A 21,257-nucleotide genomic window follows, 5' to 3' on the forward strand; every position below is an offset into this window, starting at 1 on the left:
TCAGCATTAATATAGTCTTACAAATAATGGAATACAGTCTAAAAAAGTTCAGATAGTTTGTCAATTTCACGCCTGCGCATAGTATGTTGGTAGCACTTCGTCGCCTTGCCTGTTATGCTGTGTAGCAGACTTTAAAGCCGTGCGGATCAGCATAACGAAAAGGCGAGGGGTCTCGCTCGTTTTGTCCACGACTGTACATCATCTGGTGACGTCACCTATTTAAATTTGTCATCCACTTTTGGACTATTTATCTAGATCTGCGTCCCCATGTGTCTTATATTAAATTATTTACTATTAAAAACAGTCTTGATCACGATTTATTTATTAAGTCGACCGGTATCGACCACTACTGTGGTCATCTTCAGACCATTGAGTAGGAACCTCTTACTGCTGGAGAATCACTAGAACCAGTAATGATTCTCCAGCACTAAGAGGTTCCTACTCAATGGTCTGAAGATGACCACAGTAGTGGTCGAAACCGGTCGACTTAATAAATAAAACGTGATCAAGGCTGTTTTTAATAGTAAATATTTGTAACTCATTGATCACTGCCACTCCCATAATGTATTCAAAAGTAATTATATTAAATTACGTGTCTGAGTATCATCTACGTAATATCTGGACTTTTTAAACATTAATAAGTCTGTATATTACAGAGGCACTAATGAGGTTTTGTTGCGCACTTGAAACTGCTCTGTCTCCGCTTCTCTACATCACAGTGTTGCAAAGAAATGACGAGGCTAGCAGGTACAGTGTCAGCACATGCCAGTGCTATGGAGCACTAATGGTGAAGTACACGCAGCACTGTCCATGAAGGACTGAAATGAAAATCAGTAAAAACTGAGAAAGGGGGTTTCTGAAGTACCAGTAACGTCAGGGAAGGCTATTTCAGCACTGAGAGAACATCAGTCAGCGGAAGACTGTCTCTCTTGGTGGCGTTCAGGTGAAGTGGAAGCTCCTCAACTTGCCAGCAGTCAGGAGAGGAGCTGATGATGGCCATGTCAGGGGCACTGATGTTGGTAAACTCAAGACAAGGCAGCGCAGCCTGTTTGATAGTTGAGCCGCTCCTGGATGGGGTTGCTGACTGCGACAGGAACAGGAGTTCATGTGGGCTGGCGATGACTCTCCCGGATGCAATAACATTGGAGAAGTCGAGGCACTGAAGTTTAGGTACCCTTTCTGGTAGGGCACCAATAATCTCACTGTCGATTACCATAAATCGACAAACACACTGTTGTGGGCCACCGCTGGGTAGGCTTGCCAGCTGGAGTGGTAATACGAGTCACCGCTGGCTGGTGGCGGCCCTCTCGGACGCGGTGACGTTGGTGAAGTCGAGGCAGCGCAGCGCTGGCAGGCCGGCGAGCACCGCGGCGCGGTAGTCGGGCCTCTGCTGCACGGGGTTGCCGTGCAGAGTGAGGCTGTACAGCTGCGGCAGCCGCGACAGCACGCGCAGCGCCTGCGACAGCTCGGACAGCCGGTTGCCGTGCAGGTACAGGATCTTCAGCCCCAAGAAGTGGCACAGGTCATCAGGCAGGCTCGAAAGCTGGTTGAACGACAGGTCCAGCCAAGTGAGCTGTCCTGGTTTCTCCAGCACCTTGAACGAGAACCCGTGTCAAAGCGGGAAATTTTAACAACAATGTTTTAGTAAATCTGGTGGCAATGAAACAATATTGACTGCTGGGACGAGAATCGAAAGGTCATCCTGATGCATCTCTGACTGTTCTGACTACTGGCCGTTAGCGAGAGTAGCTCTTGAAGGATTGTGAACTTGCGTGAGAGTAATTTTTGACTGTGTAGATCACAATACTCTCTTGGAAATAATCAAGTTTTATGGGACTGATGGCTTCACACACAGCTGATTTGAATCAAACTTAACAAAGAGAATTCGAAGAGTTTTCCTGAATAATTCAGATAGTGTAACTTCCTGGCAGATTAAAACTGTGTGCCGGACCGAGACTCGAACTCAGGACCTTTGCCTTTTGCAGGCAAGTGCTCTATCAACTGAGCTACCCAAGCATGACTCACGACCTGTCCCCACAGCTTTACTTCCGCCAGTACCTCGTCTCCTACTTTCCAAACTTTACAGAAGCCCTCCTGTGAACCTTGTAATGTCTCTCGCAGCGGTCTCTCAGCGATATTTTCAGAAATTTTATACATTATATAACTCAGTACATATCTCGAAATATCTCTTCTTATCTTACCGATTCCTAAACTTTAATATACGATGATTATCAATGCAGAGTAGTTTCAAGCCCTATTATTCCTTGGAGCGTTCATTTACTCCATGGAATAGCTTCTCTGCTATCTATGTTTTCTCTTATGAAAAGAATGATTCAGATCTTGCCGATTAGCCGTGAAAGAACGAAGATGTATATGTATTTATTGTTGAGCTAGTCGCCATCTTGATGAGATTCTGTATGTGAAGGAATTTAATACATGAACTAAACTAAGGTAAGTGTGTTCGCGTATTATTTAACTGATTATTATTGACTGTGTCTGCCTACTACTCTGTGTTGCGCGGGATCAGTGGGGAACGTCTGATTTACACTGGACGAACCTGCCGTTTTGTACGCTCAAGATATCCAGTTTATTACTTTCAATAAATGGGCTAACACGGTCTTACCAGCAGATCTCCGGTCTTCCCCATGTGATTACCGAAAGTTAATAATTATTACAAATGTTTTCAGGAGATCGACTGACAATTTTCGTCGCACCGAGACTTCTAAATTGCTTCACTGCCTTATGGAATTTAAGTTAAGCTCAATTTAATCAGGATGGAACAGTATTGAACTGTGTGAATGTGATAAGCCTGCTTTGTGAATGAAAATTCCCTTAATATACTCATGTTTTTTACCACCCTGATCAGTGAAGCTAAATCAGGCCGGTGTGAGAGAGGTTTTTAAATTTCAGATCCCACAAAAAACATTAAAACCTTGCGGAACTATTACTCCTGGAAGAAAGGATATTGTGGAGACAGCTTAGCCACAGCCTGGGGGATGTTTTCAGAAAGAAATTTTCACTCCGCAGTGGAGCGTGTTCTGAAATGAAACACCGTTTTAATCTGCCAGGAAGTTTCATATCAGCACCACTATTGCAGAGGGAAAATTTCATTCTGTAAAGATCCACCATGATATGGCTAATCATGTCTCCACAGTATCCTTTCTTCCAGGAGTGCTAGTTCTGCAACGTTCACAGGAGAGCTCTTGTGAAGTTTGGAAGGTACAAGACGAAGTACTGGCGGAAGTAAGGCTGTGGGGATGTATCCTGACTTGTGCTTGGGTAGTTCAGCTGGTAGAGCATTTGCCCATGGAAGGCAAAGTTCCCGAGTTCAAGTCTCTGTCTGGCACACAGTTTTAATCTGTCAGGAATCAGCACACACTCTGCTGCAGAGTGAACATTTCATTCTGGAATTCAATGGCTGAAAGATAGAAAATTTTAGTGATTGGGAAAAAAAAATTACAAAGGGAGTTCTACAGAGTTCAATTTTGGGTCCAGTCCTATCCCTTATACAGTTTGGGGCAAATAAAAGTGGTGCAATTGGACATGGATGTATGCATATAACAACACCCCATGATGTGCACACCACGCATACGCCCAGGACATGATCCACACCAGTTCAGAGCATAGTGTGGGCTGTGCCAGTGTGAGTGGAGCAGTGCAAAGGAGACCATGGCACTCACAGTGAGCAAGTGTTCGTTGTGGGAAATTATGTATCAAAAATGCCATGGAAATGGTGTGGTCAGTTGTTTGCTGAGAAAGTGAATGGTGTCAAAGTGCCAGCAAAGAGTGCCATGCATCACTTAGTCCGAAAACGGCGTCCGACAGGATCTGCTTTGAACAAGTCAGAAAAAATTCCACACACCAGAAAATGTGGCTGCAGCTTACCACAAAATGCTTCAAGTCCTATCAGATCAACCTGCCACCTGTCGCAAGATACTAGCATATCACATCGATCATGTGGATGAATATTCCACTTGGACCTGTACATGTATCCCTACCAAGTATCTGTTCTTCATGCGTTAAAACCAGCAGATGCTCCTTAGCGCCTCCAGTTTTGGGAGTGGCTGTTCACTAAGTTAACTACGAATGGCTTGGACATGGATCTGTTCTTTATGTCTGACGAAGCCTCATTGCACCTAAGTGGTTATGTCAACTCCCAGAATCACAAGATCTGGGCAACGGAGACTCTGTGTAACTTCCGCAAAACGTAATTGCACGATTAGAAGGTCGGGGTTTGGTGTGCAGTGTCTGCACGCCACATTATTGGTCTCATCTCCTTTCATCAGACGCTGACTTCGGCATTTTGCATTGCCATTTGAAGATGGCTGCCAAACGATTCTACTCCCGCCAACATACATTGCGCGTAAGGACCACGAAGTCTTCTAGGACTGATACGGAGGCATATCGACTGTTGTTCTTCCCTCACTCTACTTGCGATTGGAACGGGAAAGGAAATGACTAGTAGTGGTACAGGGTACCCTCCGCCACGCACCATAAGGTGGCTTGCGCAGTATCCATGTAGATGTAGATGTAATTAAATAATCGTTTAAGAAGAGTTTGGAAGCGTTGTAATGGCATGATAGGGATTTAAATCCAGTTTCTTAAGAGGGCGAGTTCATTGAAGTTGCTCGATGGTTGGAACATGATGCACTTATTCTGTGCATGAGATTTGAGTTGGCGGATCACTGGCGCAATCTACCAGTGGCCTCGCTCGTCTACATACCCGCTAACGGTGGCGAATATCAGCATACTCGAGGATGCATTCAGACAGCAGGCAGGTGCGTCTGTTGAAAACAGGTACTCAGCAACACGATAGCAGAGGCACAGCAGACAATCCGATCGTCACTACTAGTCGAAGATGCATAATGGCTTCTGTCCTGAACACTGGCAGAATTCGACAAATAATGTGACAGAGGAACGTGATAAACATACACTGAGGTGACAAAAGTCGTGGAATACCTCGTAATACCATGTCGGAACTTCTTTTCACCGACGTTGTGCAGCAACTCGATGCGGCGTGGACTCAACAAGTCCTCTACAGAAATATTGAGCTATGCTGACTCTATGTCTGTCCATAATTGCGAAAGTATTGCCGCTGTAGGATGTTTTGCACGAACTGACTTCTAGATTACGTCCCATATATGTTCGATGGGATTCATGCCGGCGATCTATGTGTCTAAATCATTCGCTCGAATTGTCCAGAATGTTCTTCACACCAATCGTGAACAATTGTGGCCCGGTGTCGTGGCGCATTGCCATCTATAACATGAAGTCCAAGAAACGGCTGCAAATGGTATCCAACTAGCTGAAAATAACCATTTCCAGTCAATGATCGGTTGAGTTGCACGAGAAGACCCAGTCCACTTCATGTAAACACAGCTCATGCCATTATGGAGCCACCACAAGTTTGTACAGTGACTTGTTGAAAATTTGTGTCCATGGCTCGGTCGGGTCTGTGCCACACTCGAAACCTACCATCAGCTCTTACCAACTGACTAGGACACGATTTTCCAGTCGTCCAGGGTCCAACCGATGTGGTCACGAGCCCAGGAGAGCCGCTGTAAGCAATGTCGTTCCGTTAGCAAAGGCACTCGTGTCTTTGTCTGCTGCCATAGCCCATTAACGTCAAATTTCACCGCACCGTTCTGACGGAACGTTCGTCGTACGTCCCATATTGAGTTATGCGGTTATTTTAAGGAGTGCTGCTTGTCTGTTAGCACTGACAACCCTACGCAAACGCCGCTGTTCTGGGTCGTTAAGTGAAGGCTGTCGGCCACTGCGTTGTCCATGGTGAGAGGTAATGCCTGAAATCTGGTATTTTCGGCATACTCTTGACACTGTGGATCTCGGAACATTGAATTCCCTAACGATTACCGAAATGGAATGTCCCATGCTTCCGGGTCTAACTATCATTCGGCTTTCAAAGTCTTTTAATTCCAGTCGTGCGTCCACAATCACGTGGTAAACCTTTTCATATCAGTCACCTGAGTACAAATGACAGCTCCGCCAATGCACTGTCCTTTTATACGTTGTATACTCGATACTACTGTCATCTATATATGTGCATATCGCTATCCCATGACTTTTATCACTTCATTGTGGTCTGCCCGGGGACGGGGTGTTTGTGTTGTCCTAATCATTTCATCATCATCATCACAATCATTCGTGACAGTGACTAGACTGGACTGTGAAAGGAAACTAGACTGCGTAAAAATGTGGACTTTGTACGGGCGCTGATGAGCGTGCAGTTGAGCACCCCACAAACAAAACATCATCATCATCAAGTACAGTGTAGGTTACCTATATGCTTCATAATTTGCAAGTACAGGTGTTTTAATGAATGAAGAAAAAACTGTTGATTAAAACAAGTTCTCTGTACGAAGACACTGCGTAAAAGATATTCGCAATGAATGGCAGGTAGGTGCGCTAGCACTTCGAAAATTAATAACACAAAGAGTACTTTTCAGACTACAAGCATCATGGTATCGCCGTATAGCTGTCAATCAACTATTCAGACTTCCAATACAATCTACTAGACTGGTGCAAAAGCCCAAATTTTCGTAATTCCACAATTAATTTGGCTCAAATGGCTCTGAGCACTATGGGACTCAACATCTGTGGTCATAAGTCCCCTAGAACTTAGAACTACTTAAACCTAATGACATCACACACATCCATGCCCGAGGCAGGATTCGAACCTGCGACCGTAGCGGTCACGCGGTTCCAGACTGAAGCGCCTTTAACCGCACGGCCACACCGGCCGGCACACAATTAATTTGTTAGTAATCAAGTAACCATAAGAAACGTATTGACACCCAAGACAAGTCAACTTATAGGCACTATGGCATTTTAATGCACCTTAAGACGATGTAATATATTTACTTATTAGAAAAAGTGAAAAATAATAAGCTTAAAATTAAATACATGAACAAATGAGGGAATGGCGAGAGATATCACCAATCTGAATGGTAGAATAGAAAGACGAGACATTTCCTATAAGAAAGACGCTTTACACCAAATGAGTTACATATGTTTCTTTTATACGACTAATTTACACAAGTATCAGTAAAATTAACAACAGTTTATCTCATTTTCCAATTAATACAGAATCTACCAATTAGTCTCACTTTTCTTTTCCTGATAGCACGCATGCAACGCCGTTAGTAACTTTTGAGAAATATACTTTTATTTAATAATTTGTGTTGTTCTGGGGACACTCGTTTTGTGACGTTAGAAACAAGAGAGATGGAACAACCTGTAGACAGAGAGCTACGAGGGATTAAGGCAGCTGGATCTGTGGAGCGCCTGGGGAGTTTGTCGATGGAAATGAGATCAGTGAGCCACTGTAGTTCGGTGGTTTGGGCGGCGACTCTGCCGCGTTCACTAGTATCGTCTATACCCAACAAAGTTCTTCGATATTTATAAAGGGTTTAAAGTTGGTCTCACGTGTATTATGCTGAGAAGTGAATAGCTCTTATGAACAATGATGTTAGTTTGATGCTAAGAAGTAGACAATAGAATTATGTTGGAAATCTGATAAATTAATGGTGCAATTTCATTAAATGAATTTTTGTATTCAGGAGATCTGATTGCCGGTATTTTATCCCGCCCTTGCTTATGTAAAGTCGATGCTCCCATGTTTGGAAAGATCACACTTATTCTTGCTTAATGGAATAACCTCTAGTTATAATTCACGTGGATCCCAGTGTTGCTTAATTTACTTACGGAGGTGCACTGAACTTTATGAACTTGTCAGATAGCCGCTGCTACTTTAGCAACAGGTAATTACTGAGGTGCCTAGATAGCCTTAAAGAGGAAGAATTCATCCATGCACTCATCTGTTCCGCCGGATTAAGGTAAAATGGTAACTTTGGGATCAATATCATGTGGTACGACATGAGATTGTGAATCATGTTACTTTATTTGACACGGTGCATTGTTTCACATGACATGCATACTAATACTAAAAAGTAAAAAAGCGCGGATATGTCAAGATATTTTGGTTTAATGTCCTTGAAGTTGCTATATAAGCCGTAAAGCTAGTTCCCGTCTTTTACATTCCCAATACACAATCTCCTTTTTTGTGCTATGATAGTAGCGTTTTTCATCCTGGTTTACATGAATATGCATGAAGCTGCAAGTCGCGTTACGGAAAAACGTATGCGTAATGTGCTGAGAGAAAAGTTTGATATTAGCAGCTATGACTGTCCCGAGAGATGGTTATCATAACAGATATAAATAGTCAAAGGAAATCGTGGTACTTAACGGAATCTGTGGCACTTTACAGCTTCATGACTGTTGTTAGCCAAGTAAAGCGTCCCAAAAAAGTAGCGCAGTAGGAACATTCTTGCTGATCTCTGCTCCTAAAGCAGTTGAGCGATTTCAGACAGACTTGGCCCTCATGTCCTTCACTGTCAAGCAACAATCGCTGCGGCGATAAGAACCATATACCTAACATAGTTCAGGAAATATGACGTCATAAACAATGAGATGCTTGAAAACTGTCGCATCATGCTTGACGTTTGAATTTATTACTCCTTGATACTAACTCTATCCTGGATACTAACTCTATCCTCCCCCCATGAACCATGGACCTTGCCATTGGTGGGGAGGCTTGCGTGCCTCAGCGATACAGATGGCCGTACCGAAGGTGCAACCACAACGGAGAGGTATCTGTTGAGAGGCCAGACAAACGTGTGGTTCCTGAAGAGGGGCAGCAGCCCTTTCGGTAGTTGCAGGGGCAACAGTCTGGATAATTGACTGATCTGGCCTTGTAACACCAACCAAAGCGGCCTTGCTGTACTGGTACTGCGAACGGCTGAAAGCAAGGGGAAACTACAGCCGTAATTTTTCCCGAGGGCATGCAGCTTTACTGTATGGTTAAATGATGATGGCATCCTCTTGGGTAAAATATTCCGGAGGTAAAATAGTCCTCCATTCGGATCTCTGGGCGGGGACTACTCAAGAGGACGTCGTTATCAGGAGAAAGAAAACTGGCATTCTGCGGATCGGAGCGTGGAATGTCAGATCCCTTAATCGGGCAGGTAGGTTAGAAAACTTAAAAAGGGAAATGGACAGGTTAAAGTTAGATATAGTGGGAATTAGTGAAGTTCGGTGGCAGGAGGAACAAGACTTTTGGTCAGGTGAATACAGGATTATAAATACAAAATCAAATAGGGGTAATGCAGGAGTAGGTTTAATAATGAATAAAAAAATAGGAGTGCGGGTAAGCTACTACAAACAGCATAGTGAACGCATTATTGTGGCCAAGATAGACACGAAGCCCATGCCTACTACAGTAGTACAAGTTTATATGCCAACTAGCTCTGCAGATGATGAAGAAATTGATGAAATGTATGATGAGATAAAAGAAATTATTCAGGTAGTAAAGGAAGACGAAAATTTAATTGTCATGGGTGACTGGAATTCGAGAGTAGGAAAAGGGAGAGAAGGAAACATAGTAGGTGAATATGGATTGGGGGGAAGAACTGAAAGAGGAAGCCGTCTGGTAGAATTTTGCACAGAGCATAACTTAATCATAGCTAACACATGGTTCAAGAATCATAAAAAAAGGTTGTATACATGGAAGAATTCTGGAGATACTGACAGGTATCACATAGATTATATAATGGTAAGACAGAGATATAGGCACCAGGTTTTAAATTGTAAGACATTTCCAGGGGCAGCTGTGGACTCTGACCACAATCTATTGGTTATGAACTGTAGATTAAAACTGAAGAAACTGCAAAAAGGTGGGAATTTAAGGAGATGGGACCTGGATAAACTGACTAAACCAGAGGTTGTAGAGAGTTTCAGGGAGAGCATAAGGGAACAATTGACAGGAATGGGGGAAAGAAATACAGTAGAAGAAGAATGGATAGCTCTAAGGGATGAAATAGTGAAGGCAGCAGACGGTCAAGTAGGTAAAAAGACGAGGGCTAGTAGAAATCCTTGGGTAACAGAAGAAATATTGAATTTAATTGATGAAAGGAGAAAATATAAAAATGCAGTAAATGAAGCAGGCAAAAAGGAATACAAACGTCTCAAAAATGAGATCGACAGGAAGTGCAAAATGGCTAAGCAGGGATGGCTAGAGGACAAATATAAGGATGTAGAGGCTTATCAGACTAGGAGTAAGATAGATACTGCCTACAGGATAATTAAAGAGACTTTTGGAGAAAAGAGAGCCATTTGTATGAATATCAAGAGCTCAGATGGAAACCCATTTCTAAGCAAAGAAGGGAAAGCAGAAAGGTGGAAGGAGTATATAGAGGGTCTATACAAGGGCGATGTACTTGAGGACAATATTATGGAAATGGAAGAAGATGTAGATGAAGATGAAATGGGAGATACGATACTACGTGAAGAGTTTGACAGAGCACTGAAAGACCTGACTCAAAAGAAGGCCCCGGGAGTAGACAACATTCCATTAGAACAACTGACAGCCTTGGGAGAGCCAGTCCTGACAAAACTCTACCATCTGGTGAGCAAGATGTATGAGTCAGGTGAAATACCCTCAGACTTCAAGAAGAATATAATAATTCCAATCCCAAAGAAAGCAGGTGTTGACAGATGTGAAAATTACCGAACTATCAGTTTAATAAGTCACAGTTGCAAAATACGAACGCGAATTCTTTACAGACGAATGGAAAAACTGGTAGAAGCCGACCTCGGGGAAGATCAGTTTGGATTCTGCAGAAAGGTTGGAACACATGAGGCAATACTGACTCTACGACTTATCTTAGAAGAAAGATTAAGGAAAGGCAAATCTACGTTTCTAGCATTGTAGACTTAGAGAAAGCTTTTGACAATGTTGATTGGAATACTCTCTTTCAAATTCTGAAGGTGGCAAGGGTAAAATAAAGGGAGCGAAAGACTATTTACAATTTGTACAGAAAGCAGATGGCAGTAATAAGAATCGAGGGACATGAAAGGGAAGCAGTGGTTGGGAAGGGCGTGAGACAGGGTTGTAGCCTCTCCCTGATGTTATTCAATCTGTATATTGAGCAAGCAGTAAAGGAAACAAAAGAAAAGTTCGGAGTAGGTATTAAAATCCACGGAGAAGAAATAAGAACTTTAAGGTTCGCAGATGACTTTGTAATTCTGTCAGAGACAGCAAAGGACTTGGAAGGGCGGTTGAACAAAATGAACAGTGTCTTGAAAGGAGGGTATAAGATGAACATCAACAAAAGCAAAACGAGGGTAATGGAATGTAGTCAAATTAGGTCGGGTGATGCTAAGGGAATTAAATTAGGAAATGAGACACATAAGTAGTAAAGGAGTTTTGCTATTTGGGGAGCAAAATAACTGATGATGGTCGAAGTAGAGAGGATATAAAATGTAGCCTGGCAATGGCAAGGAAAGCGTTTCTGAAGAAGAGGAATTTGCTAACATCGAGTATAGATGTGACAGGAAGTCATTTCTGAAAGTATTTCTATGGAGTGTAGCTATGTATGGAAGTGAAACATGGACGATAAATAGTTTGGACAAGAAGAGAATAGAAGCTTTTGAAATGTGGTGCTACAGAAGAATGCTGAAGATTAAATGGGTAGATCACATAACTAATGAGGAGGTATTGAATAGAACTGGGGAGAAGAGGAGTTTGTGGCACAACTTGACAAGAAGAAGGGACCGGCTGGTAGGACATGTCCTGACGCATCAAGGGATCACAAATTTAGCATTGGAGGGCAGAGTGGAGGGTAAAAATCGTAGAGGGAGACCAAGAGAACAATACACTAAGCAGATTCAGAAGGATGTAGGTTGCAGTAAGTATTAGGAGATAGAGAAGCTTGCACAGGATAGAGTAGCATGGAGAGCTGCATCAAACCAGTCTCAGGCCTGAAGACCACAACAACAACAACAAGAACAGACACTATCCACATATACTGCATGAATGTACCTACCCAAATACATCATTGAATGACACACAGTTCAAGAGGTATGACGTCATAAGCACTAAGATGCTTGAAAAATTGTTGTATCATGCATAAAGTTTTCATACATTTATTCTTTACTACTAAGACACTCGTAACAGTCCAGTCAACTTAAGAAAATCCCTGACAACTGGCAGCTCTTGTGATAGCTTTCAATTGCGAAGCGCAAACGGCTGGAGGCGAAGGCAATAGCCCTCTACAGAACTATGAAGAGTCGTTGCCATAGAGACATTTACAGATTGCGTTGTAGACCCGCGAAGCAGCTGCTCCCAGTGTAGAGAAACTGTCCGGGATGATGTTCCTTAATTTACATACTGTACTTATACATTTCACATTAGCCGGCCGGTGTGGCCGTGCGGTTCTGGCGCTTCAATCTGGAGCCGCGTGACCGCTACGGTCGCAGGTTCGAATCCTGCCTCGGGCATGGATGTGTGTGATGTCCTTAGGTTAGTTAGGTTTAAGTATTTCTAAGTTCTAGGGGACTGATGACCAAAGATGTTAAGTCCCATAGTGCTCAGAGCCATTTGAACCATTTCGAACATTTCACATTATGCATATTTCTCTGTACGACTGTTTCATAATTTCAAAAATGTTCTAATAATTTCAAAAATGTTTTCACAAATGTATGGCATTTTTTCGAATAGAAAATTCGCAAAGAGAATAGCCGGGCAGTGCTGGGTTTGTCAGTCACTTAGTCATGATAGGCGCCAGTCTTCGGAACAGCCACCTGCTGCCTACAGAGAAACCTCATGGTATGTGTGGTTACAGCGCACCATCAGCACGGGTTCAGGCTCAAAATGTGGGCGGGGATTATTGGTGACCACTTTGTGGAACCAGTCACTCTTCCACAACTCCCGGAGACGAGTTGTATCTTCACTTACTGCGCGCGACCCTGCCTTCCCTGCTGGAACACTTGACTTTGATGGTACGAAAGGCAATGTGGCTAGTACGTGAAGGTGCTCCACGTCACAGCCCTCTTGAGTGTGAAGCTAAAACACTAGTACAGACAGAGCGTTTGTACTTGCCTGATGTTTTCTCGTGGGTGCTTTCGGTCATTGACACCTACCCTGTCAAAGATCTTTGATCTCCGCCTTCAAGTGCGTGTTTCCCTGCTGGAACGTTTTTCTGGCCGTATGTCCGTGTGACCTTCCTGCGTCCTTATCCTCACAAGGTCAGTTTTATGCAATTTGTCCGCAAGAGTATTTATACCAGAAAGAGCAGATAAGCAATTGTTTGCATCCTACTTAACAGTGAATGGACATTACTTTGTTCCACATTAATGGACTTAGAGGAACTATGTGTGAACTTTAAACTGATTGTAAATCGCGACCGATCGGGGTAGCGCAGTGCTTAGCATAATGGACTCGCGTTCGGGACGAGGACGATTCAAACCCGCGTCCGGCCATCCGTGAGTTAAGGGAAATGACGGGATTGTTCTTCGATAGGGAACTGCCATTTTCCTTCTTCATTCTTCCCTAAGCCAACTTTGTGCTCCCTCTCTGGTGACCTCGTTGTTAAACACTAATCTTTTCCTCATGTAAATGGCACTGTGGAGAAATAATGAGAAGATTAGGGGAAGGAAAAAACCCAATAACAAAATTCGGAAAATGCTGAGAGGCTAGCTTGGGTCAAAAAAGAACCTGGAAATGTCGACAGGCAGAAATTAGTAGAAATTCATGCTTCTGGAAAAGAATGCACAGTTATGCCTTACTGAAGGATCTTGCCAACAAAAAAAAAAAAAAAAAAATCTGGTCCTGCGTAAGATTACTAAGCGGGTCGAAAGTTTCTATCCAGACACCCGTCGACCAGTCTGGTACGGCAATAGATGACAGCAAAAGGAAACCCGAAGTTTTAAATTTCGCGTTTAAAAAAGTCATTCACGCAGGAGGATCGTACAGACATGCCATCGTTTGACCGTCGCACAGACTGTCGTACGGAGGACATAGCAACTGAAAGAGTTGAAAACAAATAAGTCGCCATGTCCGTACGGAATCGCGATTCGATTTTACAGAGAGTACCCTACGGGAACTGCCCCTTCGTTAGCTTGGATTTATAGAGAATCTCTCGCCCAGCGCAAAGTCGCATGCGACTGGGAAAAAAGCGCAGGCGAATCCTCTATGTTAGAAGGATAAAGGAACGAATTCACAAAATTACAGACCAATATCCTTAACATCGGTTTGCTGCAGAACTGTTGAAAGTATTCTAAGTTCGAATATAATAAATTTACTTGTGACGAAAAACTTCTGTCCACAAATCAGAAAGAATTTAGAAAACATCGCTCGTACGAAATTCAGCTTGCCTTTTCCTCGCACGATATCTTGCGAACCATAGATGAAGGGCAACAAGGACGTTCAATATTCCTAGATTTCGGAAAGCGTTTGACGTGGTGCCACACTGAAAACTGTTAACGAAGGTACTAACATACGGTTCCCAGACATGTGAGCGGCTCGAAGACTTCATAAGCAACAGAACCCAGTATTTTGTCCTCGACGGTGAGTGTTCATCAGAGAAGGAATGCCTCAGGGAAGTGTGATAGGACCACTGTTATTTTCTGTACACATAAATTTTTTGATGATGCTGTAGTGTACGGGAATGTGTCGAAATTGAGTCGCTGCAGGAGGAGACAGGATATATTTGACTTTCTACTAGGTGTGATGAATTGCAGCTTGTTCTAAATGTGGAAAAAGTTAAGGTAATGCAGGTGGGTAGGCAAAAGAATGCTGTAATGTTCGAGTGAAGTATTAGTGATGTGGTTCTTGGTAAAGGCATGTAGATTAAATATGTAGACGCAATGTTGTAAGGCAATAACAAACGGAATGAGCACATAAGGGCGATAGTAAGTAATGCGAATGGCCAACATCGATTTACTGGGAAAAATTTAGGAAAGTGAAGCTCATCTACGAAGGAGATCGGCTGTAGAACAGTTGTGTGAGCCGTTCTTTGATACTGCTCGAGTGTTTGGGATCTGCAGCAAGTCGAAGTAAAGGAAGATATTGAAGCAATTTAGAAGCTCGCTGCTAGATTTGTTACCAGTGGGTTCGAGTAACACGCGAATATTACGCAGATACTTCGTGAACTCAAATGGCAATCCCTGGAAGGAAGACGACATTCTTTTCGTGAAGCACTCTTGAGAAAGCTTGGAGAGCAGCCATTTGCAACTGACTGCTGAACGATTCTTTCCATTGCCGGCAACATACATTTGGCGTAAGGACCGCGAAGTTAAAAGAAACTAGGAGTCATATAAAGGCACAATACAGTCGTTTATCCCTCGTGCCATTTGGGAGTGGAACAGGACAGGAAATGACTAGTAATGGTACATGGTACCCTGTGCTGTGCACCACAGGGTGACTTGCGGGGTGTGTATGTAGATGTAGATTTAGCAAAATCATCGTATGTATTATGGAGATATTCGTCCCACTAACGTACGAGGGGCGTTCAATAAGTAATGCAACACATTTTTTTCTGAAAGCAGGTTGGTTTTATTCAGGATTGGAATAGACCCTATAATTCCCAAGTGTCTTGGTTACAAACCGCTTTATTCAAAATGTCTGTGCAGTGCGACGGCCTTATGCCACCTTAATTGGAGGGTCTGTGTAACTGTACGTTGAGGTTTTACTGGTCGACGTCAGAGCCAACGTCTTGGTTCATCAACGTACTGTATCCCTTGGAGTGCATCCTTCACTGGGCGAAACAGATGGAAGTTTTCTTTTAGGCAGCGAGGAACCAGGTGGGCAGACACAGTTAAATACCTCAACTGGTGGACGAGTGCGTCAGCACTACCAGCAGGGACATTCAGGTGAGCAGCGAGGTGTTTGATTGTGATCTGTCGATCATCCTAATGAGAGTGTCCTCACGTTCCAATATTGCAGGAGTCACAGCTGTGTGCGGCAATCCTGCACGAGGGAGATCGGGCAGGTTTGCGCGACCTTGTTGGTATGATGAGAGACACCTCGCCCAACGACTCACCGTGCTTCTGTTCACTGCCAGGTCTCTGCAGACATTCTGCAAGCGCCTAGAGAAACTCGATGACAACTCTCTGCTTGGAACTCACCTCCGCTACAAACGCCATATTGAAGAGTAAGTGTAGCGCCACCACCTGTCAGTACTTCATGGAACTCTAGGACGGTGAAGGGGAATATTCCACGATGTCCCACAACAGATTCCCTATTTTCTCTACCGAAATTGGCAGAGAAACAAAAATGTGTTGCCTTACTTCTTGAACACCCCTGATAGAGGGGCTGGAGAAGAGAGTGAGCTTACCAGGCGGGCGACAGAGAAGAGCCCCTGCACGGTGGCTATGGCGTTGTTGTTGAGGCGCAGCGCCTGGCAGCGGTAGTGGCCAGTGGGCGCCCTGCGGTAGCCGCGCCGGCCGCGCCGTGGTCCCCTGGCCGACAGCTCCTCCACGGCGCGCAGACCGCGGAACGAGTAGTCCAGCGGCGGGCCGAGCCAGCACACTTGCTGCTGCTGCTGATGCTGCATACCGGCGTCCGCTACCTAAAGCACAGGAAGCGGGTGAAGAGCATTTCTAGTCAGACTGGTTGTCGATGACGTCGTGCCTGAGTGAGACCTCAGAGTCCGGACGCCATGTTTGTGCCATTATTGTGTTTGCTTTGGCTAGCATAACAAGTGCTGTACAGTCGTGGATTATTTTAACGCTCTAAATTCTCTACCTACACTACTGGCCATTAAAATTGCTACACCATGAAGGTGACGTGCTACAGACGCGAAATTTAACCGACAGGAAGAAGATGCTGTGATATCCAAATGATTAGCTTTTCAGAGCATTCACACAAGGTCGGTGCCGGTGGCGACACCTACAACGTGCTGACATGAGGAAAGTTTCCAACCGATTTCTCATACACAAACAGCAGTTGACCGGCGTTGCCTGGTGAAACTTTGTTGTGATCCCTCGTGTAAGGAGGAGAAATGCGTACCATCACGTTTCCGACTTTGATAAAGTTCGGATTGTAGCCTATGGCGATTGCGGTTTATCGTATCGCGACATTGCTGCTCACGTTGGTCGAGATCCAATGACTGTTAGCAGAATATGGAATCGGTGGGTTCAGGAGGGTAATACGGAACGCCGTGCTGGATCCCAACGGCCTCGTATCACGCAGTCGAGATGACAGGCATCTTATCCGCATGGCTGTAACGGATCGTGCAGCCACGTCTCGATCCCTGACTCCACAGATGGGGACGTTTGCAAGACAACAACCATCTGCACGAACAGTTCGACGACGTTTGCAGGCGCATGGACTATCAGCTGGGAGACCATGGCTGCGGTTACCCTTGACGCTGCATCACAGACGGGAGCGCATGCGATGGTGTACTCAACGACGAACATGGGTGCACGAATGGCACAACGTCATTTTCAGGATGAATCCAGGTTCTGTTTACAGCATCATGATGGTCGCATCCGTGTTTGGCGACATCGCGGTGAACGCACATTGGAAGCGTGTATTAGTCATTGCCATACTGGCGTATCACCCAACGTGGTGGCATGGCGTGCCATTGGTTACACGTCTCGGTCACCTCTTGTTCGCATTGGTGGCACTTTGAACAGTGGACGTTACATTTCAGATGTGTTACGACCCGTGGCTCTACCCTTCATTCGATCCCTGCGAAACCCTACATTTCAGCAGGATAATGCACGACCGCATGTTGCAGGTCCTTTACGGCCATTTCAGGATACAGAAAATGTTCGACTGCTGCCCTGGCCAGCACATTCTCCAGATCTCTCACCAATTGAAAACGTCTGGTCAATGGTGGTCGAGCAATGACTCGTCACAATACGCCAGTCACTACTCTTGATGAATTGTGGTATCGAGTAGAAGCTGCATGGGCAGCTGTACCTATACACGCCATCCAATCTCTATTTGACTCAATGCCCAGGTGTATCAAGGCCGTTATTACGGCCAGAGGTGGTTGTTCTGGGTATTGATTTCCCAGGATCTATGCACCCAAATTGGGTGAAAATGTAATCACACGTCAGTTCTAGTCTTATACATTTATCCAATGAATACCAGTTTATCATCTGCATTTCTTCTTGGTGTAGCAATTTTAATAGCCAGTAGTGTATATTACACTGAAGAGCCAAAGTCTCTGGTACAGGCATGGGTATTCAAATACAGAGATATGTAAACAGGCACAATACGGCGCTGGGGTCTGCAACTCCTATATAAGACATCAAGGCTCTGGCGCAGTTGTTAGATCGGTTACTGCTGCTACAATGGTAGGTTATCAAGATTTAAGTGAGTTTGAATTTGGTGTTACAGTCGGCGCACGAGTGATGGGACACAACATCTCCGATGTAGCGATGAACTGGGGTTTTCCCCGTACGACCATTTCACTAGTGTACAGTGAATATCAGGAATCCAGTAAAACATCAAATCTCCGACATCGCTGCGGCCGGAAAAAGATCCTGCAAGGACGGGACCAACAACGACTGAAGAGAATCGTTCAACGTGACAGAAGTGCAGCCCTTCCGCAAATTGCTGCAGATTTCAAAGCAGGGCCATCAACAAGTGCCAACGTGCGAACCATTCAACGAAACATCATCGATATGGGATTTTGGAGCCGAAGGTCCACTCGTGTATGCTTGATGACTACACGACACAAAACTTTACGCCTCGCCTAGGCACATCAACACCGACATTGGACTGTTGATGACTGGAAACACGTTGCCTGGTCGGACGAGTCTTGTTTCAAATTGTATCGAGCGGATGGAAGTGTACGGCTATGGAGACAACCTCATGACTCTATGGACCCTGCATGTCAGCAGGGGACTGTTCAAGCTGGTGGAGGCTCTGTAATGGCGTGGGGCTTGTGCAGTTGGAGTGATATGGGACCCCTGATACGTCTAGATACGACTGTGACAGATGACACGTATGTAAGCATTCTGTCTGATCACCTGCATCCGTTCATGTCCATTGTGCATTCCGACGGCTTCTTTTCAAAGCTCATTTCCAGTATGACTGAGCTAGTTTTTTCCCATTTATTATAGTAAGAAATATTGAGTCTGTTCCATACTTTTACATACTGGCGAGAACTAAAAAAAATGTAAAATTGGATTTATCTATTTCTTCTTCTGGACCTCTTAAATTCTAAAAACAATCTTGCACCTAGGTTGTAATGTTTGCATCCGTTTAACATAACCCACAGGAAACATTCACGTTACTAAAATTAAGAAGATTAGGTTGGTGGTTGATTTTCACGAGAAGATCGCTGAAGTGGGTTCAGAAATGCGCCTTGAATTCTTCAGTCTTTACATTTAAATCATTCACACATCCCTCTGTTAAAGCAAAAAATATGTTTATTTCCTCCAAATCTGACAGCAGCCAACCTTTTCTTTCTAAATACAATACGTTCATGCCGTCAGTAAAGCTTCCTAACAAACGTTGGTCATTGTGAAGGTGCTTTGGTACCGCCATTGAACCATTCTCTTTATTCTTGTGCGCTTGGAAATTTATTTTAAATTCCTCCTGTCTGATCCGCACGCCAAATCTCACAACCTTGACATTTTATTACATAAACTCTCACTTTCACCATCCATTTCTCACCTGTGATAATCTTATGCATCAGCCCTTGCTCCAACAATGCACTTTTAAATTATCTCTTGTTGAATAACTGCGTCCGTTTATAGCAGATGATTCCCCAAAATGATATGACTGTATTTTTGCGGATTTATCTCGTTTTGCTGGTGTCTGTGTCCCACAGCTCATCAATCCTATCTATTAAACAGGCCTCGTAAACATTTTCTACTGCTAATTTTCTAAGTGCTTTCATTTTTTCATCCTTGTTCTTAGGGCTTAATAGAATGACGTTACTCATACGCACTGCATTTTTAAAGAATTATATTTTATTTTTATGGGTATTCCATGATATCTTATCAGTTACTGCTCCTATGAACGTGAGTGCCCTGTGTATTCCTAACTGTAGTCTGTTATTCTAGTTCGTGATCATTTAAGCAAGATAATTTAAACATCAATGTTGTATATGCTCTACTGTAATTACAATATTGTTATGAATCTTGTTACGATCACTCACCAATCCATTAATTTCATCCTCGAATCCTTGAAACCGTCAATATATCTTCTTTACGTATGTAGTTTATCGCTCTACTTAACATTTTTCTTTAAAAAAGCTGTTTCATGTGCATTCAAAAAGACGTCTACCATCTGCCCTACTGACGCACAACTCATTGTTAAAAACCTTTTCTAGTACGTAAGACTTACCACTAAAGTTAAAGTAGTTTGTCCATGCTCACGAAAGTTTTTTTTCGATGACGTATGTAGTTTCCTCAATCAGCACAAATGTATACAGATTACTTACATTTGATAAAATGTAGTGAACCAAATGGTCCTGCAGCCGCACAAGGTTCTGGGGACTGACTGCCGCAGTCAACGACCTGCTGTCACAGCACGCTCTGCCACTCTGCAACCTTCGCATCCGATCTACTTCCGCAAGGCAACGACTGAGTTGTCGGGCACTGATCACCCTTTGAAACAGATGTATTCGGCGACACAGAGGAATGTGACCGTGACACTTTTTCCGCGTAATCAGGTACCAGAAGGTAGCATTTGTACCCTCTGGGGCCAGCCAATTACCATCGGATAGCTAGGCTATGTTACGACGCCCAAACTGTCCCAAATGCTGACGTGAAGACGACGTCGTCCATGTGGTGCAGCTGCTATCATCACCCAGCCTCGAGCCTCCGATTGCTGCCTGACTTCCTAGGCACTTGGCCGCCCGTAACTCCGCCGCCACAATGGGCCTAGTCGCTGTGAAACAGACCACCTTCACATGTTCGGGGGCTCGAAATGAGGCCTCCTCGGCCTGGGCCGCTGTGCCCGACGCAGCCTGCTGCAGCTTTCCATCCACCATCTGGAACGGGGTCCAGGTCAATGAGTGCCCTGCTGCCTCTTCTGTGACAAAAACAGACGCATCATGAATATCGTCCGTTATGTGACGGACAACCATGAGCGCTGGTCTGGGACGCCACTTCATTTCATAGCAGGACCCCTTTGGTTGTCATCCGCGGCACCCTTACAGCACAGTCGTACGTCAACGATTTTCTACGTCCCGTTTTGTTGCCCCTCATGGCAAGCCATCCTGAGCTTACATTTCAGCAAGATAATGCCCGTCCGCACACAGCATGAGTTTCTACTGCTTTCCGAACACTATCTTGGTCAGCAAGATCGCTGGCTCTCTCCCCAATTGAGAACGTTTGGAGCATTATGGGCAGAGCCCTCCAACTATCTCGGGATTTTGATGATCTAACTCGCCAGTTGGAGAGAATTTGGTACGATATCCCTTAGGAGGACA

General features: G+C 44.3%; 1 protein-coding gene across 1 annotated transcript in view; it reads right to left on the reverse strand.

Moving 5' to 3' along the window:
* Positions 1-1,220: 1,220 nt before the first annotated feature.
* Positions 1,221-21,257, reverse strand: part of LOC126253145 (leucine-rich repeat-containing protein 51-like) — a 40,927-nt gene continuing 20,890 nt past the window's right edge. Inside the window, exons 3-4 of the mRNA XM_049954289.1 lie at positions 16,194-16,427; positions 1,221-1,594 (exon numbers count right to left, since the gene is read on the reverse strand). Of these exons, the coding sequence (XP_049810246.1) occupies positions 1,283-1,594; positions 16,194-16,412 (531 nt within the window). The 5' untranslated portion in view covers positions 16,413-16,427 and the 3' untranslated portion in view covers positions 1,221-1,282. The remainder of the gene's footprint in view (positions 1,595-16,193; positions 16,428-21,257) is intronic.

This window comes from Schistocerca nitens, chromosome 4, assembly GCF_023898315.1.
Source record: "Schistocerca nitens isolate TAMUIC-IGC-003100 chromosome 4, iqSchNite1.1, whole genome shotgun sequence".
NCBI lineage: Eukaryota > Metazoa > Arthropoda > Insecta > Orthoptera > Acrididae > Schistocerca > Schistocerca nitens.